Genomic DNA, 14913 nt, shown 5'->3' with positions numbered 1-14913 from the left:
TCGAAATCGGGTTAATCAGGTTGATCCGGGTTCGGGTTCGGGTTGACTTGTGTTCGGGTTAAACAATTTTTGAATAGTACTATTGCTCAACTCGACCCAACCCATCCGAGCTGACACCCTTGTTACAAGGACTTGCTTTGATTGATTTAGGTAGTGTTTGCAAATGATTAAAAAAAGTTATTATAATTTTCTTTTACAAAATTTTGCGAAGTTATATAAAAAAAATTCATGATCACTTTTAAAAACAACCGCAGATACAACCTTTAAATCATAACATAATTGATTTATTGAAATCCTCAAAGATTAAAATCATAAAATAAAAAAATAGTAGGCTAACATTTCAAAATAAAAAACCAAAATCACTAAGACAATAGTATGTCTTATGTGATATAGTTTCACAAATCTTTATTCGTGATACATGTCAATCATGCTCATATTTACAATAATAAGTAATAATTTTGATATAAAAAGTAATACTTTTTCATGAATGACCTAAATAAGAAATCGTCTCACAAAAATTTTCATGGATAAATATATTTTTTAAAAAATGCAGTTCTTTTCTTTCATTATTATAAAACAAATATGAGGAGTATCAGGACGATGTGTGCTGATTCAAAATCTCGAAAACACTGAACAAATCCCGCCAAAAATTCAATTTCATCAATCCCGGAACGGAGACTGCACTTTTCAGGTATCTCTCCGGCTGCTTCTGCTTCCTCGTTCTCCGTAGCTTATCGCGGCTCAATTTTACTTGTATTTCATCAAATATATAGGTGCGCCCCATGCCAGTAAGGTGTTCGACCAAAATCCTCTGGATATTTTTCTGTCAATACCTATTCATCTGAGAGGATTAGACTGAGGGGATACGGAAAAAAGACTTTCGATTTCTTTATGTTCTTTTTTGCTTCGGAGTGGATCTTGTGAAAAGTTTTGTTGTTACTGAACTTATTTGTTTTTGTTGTTTACGTTGATTTTAGATGGAGGTGCTTTATGCGAAGCTCTACAACAAATACTGCAAACTCAAGGTCTCTCTTTCTACCACTATGTACTTTTGTGTTTTGGAAAATTTGGACTATTGCGAACAAAAATTGTGGCTTTAATACGTGATAATAGGAATGATTTGAAATTGAGTTGAAGAACAAATAAGGGCCCGATTTGAACCTTTTAATTTCGTGACTGGGTATGATTAAACATTCATGTAGTTTGACCCTACATCCCCCCAAACTTACCACGATGATGGTGGTGGAGTAGTGAGCTCTTAATGACCTGTTCTGGAAGAGGGAGCTTTAAGTGATAATGAATGGAATTAGTGGTGCACTTGATGTGCGAGAATCAAGCCTATACATATGGAGGCAATTTTACAATTTACACATCGGGTTTTGAAAATTTTCTCCCAAATTCTCTTGGCATTTTAGCTTATTGTTGTTTATTGTTTGTCTGTTTGTTTGTTCAAGGTGATGATATTCAGGCAAGTATTTTGTTCATCTTAAGCAACAATTTGCCTCGATTGTTACTGGTTTTAAATGTGCCATGGAAATGGATGGTAATTGATTTTCAAAGCACCTAAGTGAGATGAGAATTTTTATTAGGCAATTGTGAATTCCCGGGTTTCGGTATATATTTTACAAATAAATGTCAGAACTCTGTCCCTCATGAATTGGGCTTTGGTAACAACAACCTGAGCATTTGTCTCTGCTGAATTGGAGTTAAAGTCTACAGTATACTATGTTATCTACCAGTCATTCAGAGTTATGTATCTGTTGGTTGATGGAATTAGTTGTTCAGCTGTGCTCGATAGCTACCGCTTCAGTATTGATTCCATGCCTCTGTGCTGATCTTTTGCTAGAATGTTAGCTTTACCGGAACAGCTCTCGTCACTGTTGTGTTTGGTTGCTGAATCAGCTGCTGGACTAATTTTGTTTCCCATTTACTTTATTTCAATTAAGCATCATTTCAGTTATCATAATTATAGTACAATTATGTCTAACATTCTATACATGTGATTGTATGGAATTAACTTTATTATCATCTTCGAGCTTTTTTCCTTTCTTATCTTGTCAGAAAGAAAAAGAATCCCGACTAGACAAGCTGAATCGTGAGCAAGAACTAAAATTCAGGAATTATGCAGCTGGTACAATACCAACTCTGTTTACTTTTTTCCTTTTTTGTTTTGTTTTAAAGCTTATACCGTTTTGCTGTTTAGCTTCTTGTTGTTCATTCAGTACATGCATCCTTCATTATTTTATGTTAATGCGAGCTTTTGGTGATTAGTCAGGAGTTGAGGTTTGTCTCATATGTTCAATACTCCTGTTAAATGCAGCTGCGGATGAAATGATAGAATACTTGAAAAGTGAAAATGACAAGCTACATGGACAAGTATATGACTTAAAAAGGTGAACTGGCTGCTACAAGGCATGCATTTATTCATTACCACTTGGTAATCTTTAAGGGCATGATTAGTACATTAGAATGAGGTCCCAACCTCATTCCCATTTTCATGCTTGGTTGGAATGGGAATACCCATTCCAATAGGAATGACTATTCCCGTGAACCCATTTGGGTTGGGTTTACCCATTCTCATCCCCTCTTATTATTTACTTTTCATATTTATTATTGTACATATTTATCAATATATTCTATCATTTTTATTTTTCAAATATTTTAATTATAGAAATTTTATCTTTGTTTATAAACAATTATAATAAATCAATATTAATAATAAATAAATAAAAATCACAAATAGTAGGAAATATAATATTAGTAATAACAATAATTTTATAAGAACAATAAATATAAAACTGTTATTACTATTATTATTATTTGATGACAAAAATAAATGATAAGAAATTAATAATAATATAAGAATAAATAAATTAAAGAATAATATTAAAAGTATCATTTAAGAATGATATTTCAAAATTAAATAAAATTAGTCATTATTTGACAGGGACAACATTAATAATAATAATAATCATAAAATGTTAATGATAAATAATAAACAAATTTTTTAATATTTAAATAAAAATTTGATTTGATTATAAAAATATTTCTATTCCATTCATTTCTAGTATTATTTGATACCAAGCACAAGAAAAGAATAAATTTCTCATTCCATTACCTCCCACATTCCATTCCGAAGTTGATTCCATTCAAACGTACCAATCATGCCCTAAATATTACCAGATCTCTTTAAATTTGTGTACATATTTTGGCTGTAGATCTTCTGGTGATGAACATGTTCAGTGCCAAAAGCTTTTGATGGAAGAAAATAAGAAAAGTAAGGATACATCACTCTCTTTTAATTCACGAATAAAATAGTTGTGACCATGAACTTTCTGCGCTTTCCTAAGTTGAAAGTTCGTCAGTTGCTATCATTGCACCATAGTGTTGGTGTGATAGTGTAGATTTTGAGGACTTCTGTTTAATTGCTGACTGAACTAGTGTCTTACTGGACCCAATTTTACTTTGCTAACCTTGGAAACTTTGTCGCTTAATCTGAATAGCTTGATTATTCCAAAAGTATTGGGAAATAAGGCATTGGTTTATCGTTAGCACGACCAATTTTGGTTCACAAAGTTGAATTATCTTTTTTAATCACGCTTGTTACTCTGGTAGAATACTCTTCATATTAGCATGCTTGTCGCGTGGTTAAAATATTCGTCATGTGAGCTTAAAAAAAACTTTTTATGGTACCCTTGCATTCTATTGTTACTTATGATTTCCGAAGGTTCCTCAAGACACTTGCCTTGTGTCAGTTTCTAAATAGTTTGTATTCCATGATATCATAGACAAGGATCTCTCAGAAGAAATTTCAAAGCTTCGTAAGTTTGAATTACAAGAATGCTCAAACTGTGCTGCGAATAAGGGTATTGAAAGTGAGCAGCGAACTTCACGTCAAGATTCTTCAGCTGAAGGAACACGTAGTAAATATGTACTTAGATCAGCAAAAAAAAGGAAACTTGAGCTTATAACTGAAGGCACAGCCAACACTCACGTTGATGGGGAGCATGAGCATCTGACAGATTGTGCGTCTCTGAGCATCCAAAAGGTACATACATATTACGTAGGCATTCAGTTTACTAGAAGTGTGCCTTTCTAGTTTAGCCTAACCATTGAGATGTTATGATCCAGCCTGCTTTTTGTCAAATTAAGATCAACAGTCCAGGTATGTTCCAAAAGGCCAACATATTGCTCAAATGATATCTCTACATTGTCCGACAACCTGGAGATTTAATTACTGTTTTGATGGTAGGGGATGATGCCGTGGACAGTAATGCTGTTTACTGCCTGTTTCAATGTCTTGTCGAGTCAGTACTTGGCATGAAAGTCTCCCGTCATAGTCAAAGTAGTAAACCATGTATACAGGCGCTACACCAATCAAGTGGTAATCTTCAGTTACGCTAGGCCAGATACTAGGATTATTAGGTCTTTCTGTTTTGTAAATTTACATGACAAAGAACTGATTCTTTTACCGGACTCAGTAGAATTTTCTCCAGCAGGTTATTCTTTCAGTTTGACATGGATACCTAACATGCACGGAGAAGCAGAACTCCTATACCAGGTGCTGTCGTTAGGGACGTTTGAAAAAGTGGCACCAGAGTGGATGAGGGAGGTGCTGATGTTCAGCACAAGCATGTGCAGCATATTTTTCGAGAGGCTTTCCCGTGTTATCAGTTGTTAATAATAAGTTTTTTGAGTTCATCTTTTTTAGTTTTTTTGATCCTGTTTTGTATGATTCAAAATATCATGATCATAATCTCGATTTGAATAACTTAAAGTTGTATTTGGATGAAAGGATACAAGTGAAGGGATTTGATTTGATAACAAATTTGTTAAATGATATCTATTATGAGCATGTCAACTNTTAAAATTAAATGAGAACCACAATAATTTCAAATCTAAAATGATACATAATTCAAATACTTAATTTTTTTTCCATATTTTTCATTAAAATAAAGTTTGTTCTAGTCTTTACTTTGAATAATTTGAAAATGGACTTTGACCGAATTGAGTAAATAAAAAGCATTGAAATAAAACATGATTATTTTATTACAGTAATATTTGTTTTAATTTCATAACACGCGTATAACTAAAAATTATTTTAGAATTTGAAAATTTTGAAGTATAAAACTAAATGATATTTGTATTTAAGTTTCACTATGAATATTCATTTTCATCGAAGTAAAGAATTTAAATTCAATGAATTTCAAATATTATGATATCTTAGAATTTGAATTTTTTTAAAATTCACATTGAATATTCATTTCCATACGAGTAAAGAATTTAAATTCAATGAAATTTCAAATATTATGATACGATAAAATAAATATCATTTCTACTTATTTCTTTACACGTTTAGATCAATTTCTGATCATAAAGACGACATAACTATTTTTTTTCTCCGCTCTAATTTAAACAAAACAAATCCTTATTTTTAAAGTTGATAAAAACCACTCATTCAATAGATTGCTAAAACTGACTTCCAAATATTTGGCAATTAAGATAATTGTGTCCAAATTGGAATATAGAATTCACTTCTATATTTATCCATCAAGATTTGACTAAATTTTAGTAGCAAGTAGCGACTTATAAAAGATCGGAAAAATAACAACGTTTTTGGTTCTAATTGTACGAAACTAAAATGCAATCAACCGAACAAACCCGTTTTCCCAATCACCGCCACCACTGTACGGCTTCCTTTGGTCTTCCATTTTCCTTCGCCCGAACTCATCTCCCCAAAATCTTCCCCATCCGCGAAATTCATTTCTCTCTGTGCACAATCGGTGGACGTAGATTCATCTAGATACTCGCAGAATCACGAGATTATAATGTCTTCGGCGGGAACTGTCGGCGCCGCCGTCGCTCCGCTGCTGTATTTCTGCTACCAATGCGAACGGCAAGTCAGCATCACACCCCCGCCGTCTCCAGATGCGGATCTTGTTTGCCCGATCTGTCAAGGTGGTTTTTTGGAGGAATCGGACACCGCGCCTCCATCAAACCCTACTAACGTTGGCCCTAACCGCTTTTTTGACGATGGTTTCCCGCCCTTACCCTTTATCTTTTCCTCTGCCTCCGGCCGAGGTGGATTGGAGACATTTGACGATCTGTCTGCGCTTTTCGGCGACCGATCCCCAAACGAATTTAATCCATATGCTTTTCTGAATAATTACATCAATAATTTACAGGCGAGGGGGGCAAATATTCAGCTTGTGTTTGAAACACCTGGAGGAGGTGGACCAGGTGGTGGAGGGGTCGACTTTAGGCTTCCGACGAATTTGGGGGATTATTTTATGGGGCCTGGTTTGGAGCAATTGATACAGCAGCTTGCGGAGAATGATCCAAATCGTTATGGGACACCTCCTGCTTCGAAATCTGCGGTGGAGGGATTGCCGGATATAAAAATTAACGAGGAGATGTTGGTGTCGGATTCATCTCAATGTGCTGTTTGTAAAGATAGTTTTGAGTTGAATGAGGAGGCTAAACAGATGCCTTGCAAACATATTTACCACATGGATTGTATAGTGCCTTGGCTTGAGCTACATAACTCCTGTCCGGTTTGTCGATATGAGTTGCCTACTGATGACCAAGATTATGAGAACCGGAAAACAGGGCAGTCAAATGATAATGGTAGAAGGAACAGTGATAGTAGTGTTACTATAGGTTTGGGTTCTGGTGGTGGAAGTCTGGAGAGCATTTATGATGACGATAACGCAAATCCACAGACACCAAGGACAGTGGAAAGGAGGTTTAGGATACCATTCCCATGGCTTTTTAGAGGATTTGGTTCACCAGCAGAGACAAGCAATAGTGGGGGTGGAGGAGCTGGAAGCAGCGATGGAGGGAACACCAACACCAACACCAACACCAACACCAACACCAACAATAGTAACAATGGAGCATCCAATCCCAACTCCGGAGGAGGGGGAAGAGAACAGGCTAACGAGGAGGACCTCGACTGAAGTATGTTTCTGTTGTGGTTCAGGGTTTTTCCCTTCAATTTACTTTTGTGTTTAGGTGATGATTTGTTTTTATCATGTTTTATTGTATAAATGCATTGCTTTATTGCTTGAATGTTTTAAGACAAATGTATTAAAATTTTATTTTTCCAAGTTTGTTGGTTCAAATCTGTTGGAATAAAGAGGTGACTGGGTGCAGCCCATTAGCCCAGTGATTGGGCCATTGGTTGCTTAGAAGTTACTACTTAGTTTTGGGTTTTGTTGTACATTGGGCGTATGTGAATTAAAGTTCTTATATTAGAAGATTTTTTCTATCAAAAAGAGTAAAGACAGAAACAAGGAAGCGATCTCGATATGTTTAAAGTTAAGAATATTAGACAACAGAAGATATTGTTATGAATAATGCTATAAAGTTTACATTTCTGATCTGGAGGCATATCTGGTGTTAGAGAAACAAGTCAAACATGTTTCCTTGTTTAAGTCTCATTTTTGTGGCTGACTAATGTCTGTTGATGAATAAATTTGTGAATTGTGCCAGTTAGGAAGTGCATATCGATGAACGACCGAGTACCACGATAATAGTGGTTACTTTTTAAAGTTTTTGTGCACTGCAAAAGAGTCTTCATTGCAAAACACATTTATAGCTTGTGCTGTTGGGTCTCTATAATCATTCTGATTTGTGTCTACTGTTCTGAATGATAAATTGTTTGAAGTTGAATGTGTTTGTGCACAGGCATACATAGCAACATGAAAGTGATTAATTAATTTTCAACATCTTGCCAAAACTGCTTCCTCGTTGCTCATTCCAGGGTTCAGCTTCAGCAACAAGAAAAAATTACTCGAATCAAATAAAGTTTTCCTTTATGTGTTATCATGGCTCCATTCACCTAAATGGCATCTATTTACCTGATGAGAGTGATGCTTTACAGGATTACTCACCTTAAACTGCTTGTCATTGATGAATTTGATATTGAACATCTTATTTGAAATAAACTTAATTAATATCTCTATTAATGAGTAACCGATCTTATTGTGTATTTTGATGAAATAGTGGCTTAAATTATGGAATTCACAGCATATACTGCTAGTTGTTTGACATTAAAATCACTAAGTTCTCACTGCTATGGTCCAAGGTCAATCCGAACTTTTTTTATTCATTTGGTTCAGGCTCTACTCCTCCGCAGCCTCTGTTTTCGTCAATATATTTTACTACATATGCATGAGTTCTGCTTTGTTCCCGATCTTTCATAAGCATGATTGCTCTTCTTCATTGTTGATTCTCGAATATAATTAACGTCAAATTATGTTTCTTTAGTTTGGCAGTTTCTATGACGACTTAACACAATTGATAGAAATTGGCGATAGTTTTATCTTATGAGATCTTAACATTCAGGAACATACACAAATATGGTTTTCGGCAGAACGGATATAATGTGTATTACATATCATATCTTAAATAGGCTATCTTTTGTTTGGAGGCTTCGACCTCGCACATTTTTATCCGAGGTTCCTGCATTTAAAGAATTAGTGCAGGGGATGAGAAAGGAAAACTAGCTTCTTCCATTGTGTTTCTCTATATTAAAGTTATCTTGTTTCAATAGAAGCTCTGATGACGCTGTACCTTGATATCCTATTTTCTGGATATTGAAGGATGACTGGATTTAAATTTATGTTCGAATTGCGGATGATGTGTGTCAGGAAAACAAACAAAATATTTTGTTCACTGGATGTTGTTGACCACAAATTGCGTTAATATCCTTTCCTTTTCTTTTTACTCTTTCTTTACAAAACACATGGAAAAACTGATGTGGAACTGATGGCATTCTCATTGGTGGTAAGCAATTGAGGATCGGAACTGGCATTTGAAATTTTTTTTTTCCCCGAAAAGTGAATCAAACTCTGCAAACCGTTGCTGTTTATTTGAACCCTGCCAATGACTGACTACTTAGTAGAAGCATACCCAGTTACCTGTAATTGCAATAAGGGTTATTACTGTCAGGAGCAATGCAAGCATTCTTGGCTACAGAGATGCAAATATGTATTCGTGACTGCATGTGTAATGTAATTGCCTTCTGTGATTGTTGAAGTTTCAGATGTTCCATCTTTGTGATATATTAAGAGTTTGTTGTTTGTTCAACTTCATGTTTTCCATCGATTGAATGTTGTATTATTTCCAGGTATACAGAATTACCAAGCCGAAGAAACAAAAAGGATATTTACGAGATCGAGTAATTCTGGAGCATTTCAGTGGTTGCTTGTGGACAAAAAATAGGTAGCCATTCCTTCAGTTTTCATTTTGGTGCAACCTAATTTGTTTGAATGTATGATATGTGACATAGACTCACCATTTTGTTTGATATTTTCTTCCTTGTGCTCTCTTCAAACATGGGGTTAAATAGATAATCAAGTAATTTTTTCTTTTGTTTTGTCATTCACATTTACAATCATTTCGAGTACTTTCTTTCTATATATAATTAATAAAGACGTAGTTAACATTTTATACTAGTCCAATGGTTGTGAATGGTGTCTATGGTTTGTTCTCATCTATTCTTTATATATGGAATATATTATTCCTCTATTCTATCGCCATTATTTTTTGAACTTTTATATAACAAGTTAGAAACTAGCGCCTTTATGTTACTTTATGCAACATCTGATCTTGAATAGCAGTAAGTGTCTTGCGAACCTTTCCTAGCTAGAGTTAGCCTTGAGTCACTTTCTCTTCTAAAACATAATAGGCGGGGGGTCCACCCCTTAAGCGGGCGTCTAGATGGTTTTTTTAGACGAAATATTTAATTTTTTTGGTTTATCTTCATATTTCTAAAACAATTTCTCTATATCGAGTTCAAGCTTAAAATCCATTGCATTTTCCTCTTTTTATCTGATACAAATTGATGAATAAATATGTCAAATAATATGTTTTAAATAAATTAAAATTAAAAAAACAAAAAATTGAAATATTAATTTGTCTATATGGATTTTGAGCTGCCTAAGCGGTCGATTAGTGTAACATGTAGAGATATTGTCTTTGTAAAAATCGCGACAGTGGGTGGGTTCTCCTATCGTTTAGGCTGTGTTTTTTTAGAACATTGCATTATATTAGTATTTTTGTAGATGTTTTATAATTTATCTTGTACCAATGTTCGATATTTGGGGGCCAAAACGGGTTTGATATTCATTTGTAACTCCTCCCTCGAGGAAAAAAATTTACATGCTTAATTTCTTACTCGAAAAAAGGACCATCCTATCAAAGGTAGAGTTCCTGTTATATATCTTAATTCTAGCCAAATTTGTTTATAATTCCAACATTCAGATATCTACAATTAAATCAATGATAGCGGTAAATATATCTTATTAAGGTCAACAAATTTTAAAAAAATTTTGAACTCGTTCGAGTCATTTGTTCTAATTTGAGCCAAATTTCAACATAGTTTTTTACAAATTAAATCCTCTAGCTTTATCATAAAATCCTAACGTCTTCTTGAATTCATCATTTGAGCAAAACTAGTTTAAAAATCCAAGGTTTCGACACAAAAGTTTCATCTGCGGTCTTACGTAGGTTTACCTGATATGTGGTTCGTAGGTTATCGCAATGTCTAGGCTTTATTCATTGCACGTGGTTTGTAGGTTATTGTACATGTCTAGGCTTTATTCATTATACACCTTTCGTGGTCCCGAGTTCTTCTGTCATAAGAAAGAAAAATATTCCCACCCCTGATTCTTCATGATCCACACACGGGGTTCCCTTCAACCCCGCCTATCGTTAGGAAGTGTTGTCCGGTGGCTTCGTCGTGGTTATCAACTTGAAGCATACTCTATGATGATGAAATCAGCCGAAAAGATCTTTGAACTATAAATCCGTAGACTCGGAGAGCTAGTCTCCTACTTCGGATTTTCATGGTTGAAGAACACTGCTAGACTGGGTAAATCATCGAGTGGCTGTTGGACAACATAACAGGTTGTGTTGGTTCCAACGTCATCGTCCGTAAAGAGGCTGTCGTCGTAGCCTCTCTGAACTGGCTGAATGCAGTAAGGGGTGTCTGAACTGGCTGAATACAGACGAATATCCTTAATGGAAGCGTGAAATACTACTTTTAACATTCTGCAATATGAATAAGAAAAAAGAAACTTAGAACAAACATACAAAAAATTATAACATTTTACAATGTTTCTTGCCTGCTTAAAATACATCTGAAATAGGGTGAGAATTCTTGCATGAGCCTTGATAGCGAAAAGGGTATCTTGAGAAAATCCTTTAGAATAAATCTTCGAAAAAAATCTAAGAAATTTCAAATACAAAATTGACCTTTAATTGATGGATTTTGATTTTGGCCTACCTTTAATTTGCCGATAAAGAAAATGAATAAAGATTAGCAGAGCTCAAACATGAAGATATATGACATGCAGCTGCAATCCATCAAAAGAACAATTTCCTCTGCACTGGACTGTTAACATAATGCAACAGACCATGAAAGTTCAAATCCATATACAACTGAGTCAATAATGTTTTTCACGAGTCGAAAAAATAACAACTTCAGTCATGTTTCAAAGGGAAAATGACTTTTTCATTTAGTTCCATAACAACTTTTTCTAATTAAATCAATACATTAAAGAAAAAAAATGAATTTTTTGGTCCATTAGCTTGTCTATTTTTGGGTTTTGATCGTTAACTTTTAAAGTTTGGTCTTGGTACGCTAATTTTTAATTTTCGAATATTTTAGTCTAACTGCTGACATGATAGCTTGACGCATATTTAGATTCAGAAGTAGAGAAAGACACACAGTTTTGTTCTCTGTTGTACCATGACATCAGATCATTTCCTAAATAGAAACAACCTCCACTTGTACAATTCCTATCATCTAGGTCACCAGCCCAGTCAACGTCACTAAACCAAATTTGTATTTGTGTCTTTGGTGTACCACAAACCTAATTCAATAGTCCATGCAATATATATTAAAATTCACTTGACAACCTTTAGATGAGTGATCTTAAGATTAGTTTGATATCTAGCATATAAACATACACTGAACATTATATCAGGGCGACTAGCACTTAAGTAGAGAAGAAAGACTACCAATCATGCTGCAGTACAGAGTGTTGTCAATACCTTCGGCAACATCATCTCTAGACAGCTTTTCACTAGACCTCATGAGAGTTTTCACGTGCTTAGTGTTCTCATTTGAATTTTTTTTGACCAAATTCTTTGCATACTTGGATTTACACAGAAAGATACCATTATACAACTGTTTAATTTGCAACCCAAGAAAAAAAATTAATTCACTTACCATGCTTATTTCAAATTGTGATGATATGCATTCAACAAAATTATCCACATGCTTTTGTGAAGAAGCACACAAAATTATATCATCCACATAAATTTGACAAATCAAAATATCATCCTTTATCCTTTGAATAAAAAAAATTTTTTATCAACTTCACATAGTTTGAAGCAAATGTTAAGCAAATATTCTATCAACCTACCATACCATGATCGTGGAACATATTTCAGTCCATACAATGCATTCTTAAGCTTGTAAACATGGTCCAAGTAATGTTGATCCTTAAATCTTTTTGGTTGACTTATATAAGTTTTTCATTCAAGATGTCATTCAAAAACGCACTCTTCCCATCTATTTGATACAATTTAATTCTCATATAACATGCAATGACAAGTAACAGTAAGACAGACTCAACAAATGTTAAATCAAAATATATCCCCTCAATCTGTGTATATCCTTGAGCAACCAACCATGCTTTGTTTCTATCAACATTACTCGATTCATCAGTTTTGTTCTTAAAAATACATTTAGTTCCAATCACATTCACATTCTCAGGTCTTGGAACTAAATCTCACTCATCATTGTGAACAAATTGCTCAAGTTCTTCGTGCATAGCATTGACCCAAAATTCATCTTTTAATGCATCATTAATTTTTTTTGTTCAATTTGTGACACAAAACAAGAGTGTCTTACCTGACAGTATACATAATTCATGCATACTAGACCAATAATTTTTTTGGTAGTCAACTTTCTCCTTTCTTTTAATTTGCATGTCTGTATACTTCTCTAATGATCTGTGATGATGGACGATTCTTCTGAATTTTACTGAGAATATCTTTCCCATCATTGATCACTGTATGTTTATGTGTCAGACAAACGCAGTGTTGTGTTGAGTGTTGCAAAATCTGACCCAATATAAGTTCTGACCAATGACTCAGATGTATCCAACAGTCCAACTACATCTTCCTCGATTGTCTTACCTGCCAGATCCGTAGGATCATCAAACAAAATATTAATGGATTATATAATCGTTCTAGTTCTTAAATTAAACATTCGATATGTACGATTACTGGTAGAATATCCGAGAAACAAACATTTGTCACTTTTAGAATCAAACTTAGCAAGATGATCTCGGTCGTTCAACACATAGCATACACATCCAAAGACATTAAAATACTTAAGGTTTGGCCTCTTTCCTATGAGTTATGCCCTTCTTATCACACAAAAATACAAAATGTGAATTCTCAATCTCTTTGTCATGGTCGGTTTTGATCTTACCAACCCTCAAATTATGCAGATTAGTAATTCTAGCATGTAGTTTCTTAAGGCAATGTTTGGTTGGAGGGATTAGGTGGGTTTATGTTTTTTTAACCCACATAATCCCATGTTTGGTACGTTTTTTATTTAACCAAGTCAATCCCTCCTATGAATGATTAGGTTATATTAACTGTGATAAAATAATCACTACTCACCCCGTAGGATTATTTATCCCACTCTTAATCCATCCTATTTTTTCAATTTTACCCTTCTTTAAATCCAAACTCACCACCACTTCTCTCCACCGACCGCCGGACGACCACCCCTGCCACCGGCCGACCACCGCCGCCGCCGACCGCCCACTCCTCCTGTCCGCTGACCGCTGGCCGATAGCCGGCCGACCGTCGCCGCCACCGCCGCTTCCAGCCGGCCGACCGCCGAGTGTCGCTGCCGACCACCCCCTCCTCCTGTCGGCCGATCGTCGGTCGATAGCCGGCCGACCTCCGCCGCCGTCGCCGCCGACCGTCGCAGCAAAAGTGGAAGGGCAATTTTGTCAATTCATCAAAAGATTATTAATTATCACATTCTTAACCATCATACCAAACATAATATTATTTTATCATTATATATTATATTTCTACTTCAATCATTCTTTTTTATCATTTCATTATTTTATCTTCCAACCAAACGTAGCCTAAAAGTATCAAATGTGTCTGATTTAAGAGTGCTTACTCGGGCTTTCCACTTCCATTGGACTCATAAGATCCATGTGTAAAAGTTCAAGACACCGTGTTGTCCCAAAGTATTGCAACCCATAAGATCCATGTGTAAAAAAAATAATTGCTCTAGATTTGAATTAATAATATTACTATCATCTATGATTATATTGTTTTCGTAATTTCCATTGATGCTATATCTAATCTAGCAAATTTTAAAATTATAATAACTACTTTCTCCATCCCATATGTCACAAAAACTAACATAAGAATGTTACATTTGTTAATTTTGTGATACGAATCATCTACTTGACCCGTCAAAAAAAGTATATTATTTTTATATTTAAAATATTACTTTTGTTTACATCGGTCGACCCGTTCTACGAATATAGATTTTTTAGATTGTTTCACAGTAGACCTACTCCACACATAACTTTTTAAAGTTGTCTTGAACATATATTGTAGTTTCTAGATTCCGAAACATTTTTAAATATTTTTTTTCAATTATATTTATAATCTGTATAAAAAAACACACACATATACATATGTATATATATATATATATATGTATACATATACACACATACATATATATATATGCTGCACACCTACCGTGCACACTTATGTGAGCACCGATGAGGTGTCACTCACCCATTGGATACACAATTTTTCTATATTTCATCACATTCAATGGGTGAGTGACAC

General features: G+C 34.6%; 2 protein-coding genes across 2 annotated transcripts; both read left to right on the top strand.

The window, feature by feature from the left end:
- Positions 1–594: 594 nt before the first annotated feature.
- Positions 595–4846, top strand: LOC140975444 (uncharacterized). The gene is made up of 9 exons (XM_073439161.1): positions 595–691; positions 978–1025; positions 2062–2131; positions 2321–2393; positions 3219–3277; positions 3789–4048; positions 4132–4165; positions 4253–4384; positions 4497–4846. The coding sequence occupies exons 2-9, from the start codon at positions 978–980 to the stop codon at positions 4679–4681; spliced, it is 861 nt and encodes a 286-aa protein (XP_073295262.1). The 5' UTR covers positions 595–691; the 3' UTR covers positions 4682–4846.
- An 818-nt stretch (positions 4847–5664) lies between these two features.
- On the top strand, positions 5665–9459 carry LOC140975443 (E3 ubiquitin-protein ligase RING1-like). The gene is made up of 2 exons (XM_073439160.1): positions 5665–6960; positions 9134–9459. Exon 1 carries the CDS (start codon positions 5829–5831, stop codon positions 6957–6959), a length of 1131 nt encoding a protein of 376 aa, XP_073295261.1. The 5' UTR covers positions 5665–5828; the 3' UTR covers position 6960; positions 9134–9459.
- Positions 9460–14913: the final 5454 nt, after the last annotated feature.

The sequence above is a fragment of the Primulina huaijiensis genome, chromosome 4 (genome assembly GCF_012295235.1).
Source record: "Primulina huaijiensis isolate GDHJ02 chromosome 4, ASM1229523v2, whole genome shotgun sequence".
Classification (NCBI taxonomy): Eukaryota; Viridiplantae; Streptophyta; class Magnoliopsida; order Lamiales; family Gesneriaceae; genus Primulina; species Primulina huaijiensis.
Note: the sequence above shows the minus strand (reverse complement) of the source record. Positions and strands in the feature narration are given on the sequence as shown.

Bases quoted from the DNA above. Each gene is read 5' to 3' on its own strand.
- LOC140975444 (XM_073439161.1), top strand. From the start codon at position 978: ATGGAGGTGCTTTATGCGAAGCTCTACAACAAATACTGCAAACTCAAG. The intron at 1,026-2,061 runs GTCTCTCTTTCT...TTATCTTGTCAG, and splicing joins ACAAATACTGCAAACTCAAG to AAAGAAAAAGAATCCCGACT. The intron at 4,049-4,131 runs GTACATACATAT...GTTATGATCCAG, and splicing joins CGTCTCTGAGCATCCAAAAG to CCTGCTTTTTGTCAAATTAA.
- LOC140975443 (XM_073439160.1), top strand. From the start codon at position 5,829: ATGTCTTCGGCGGGAACTGTCGGCGCCGCCGTCGCTCCGCTGCTGTAT.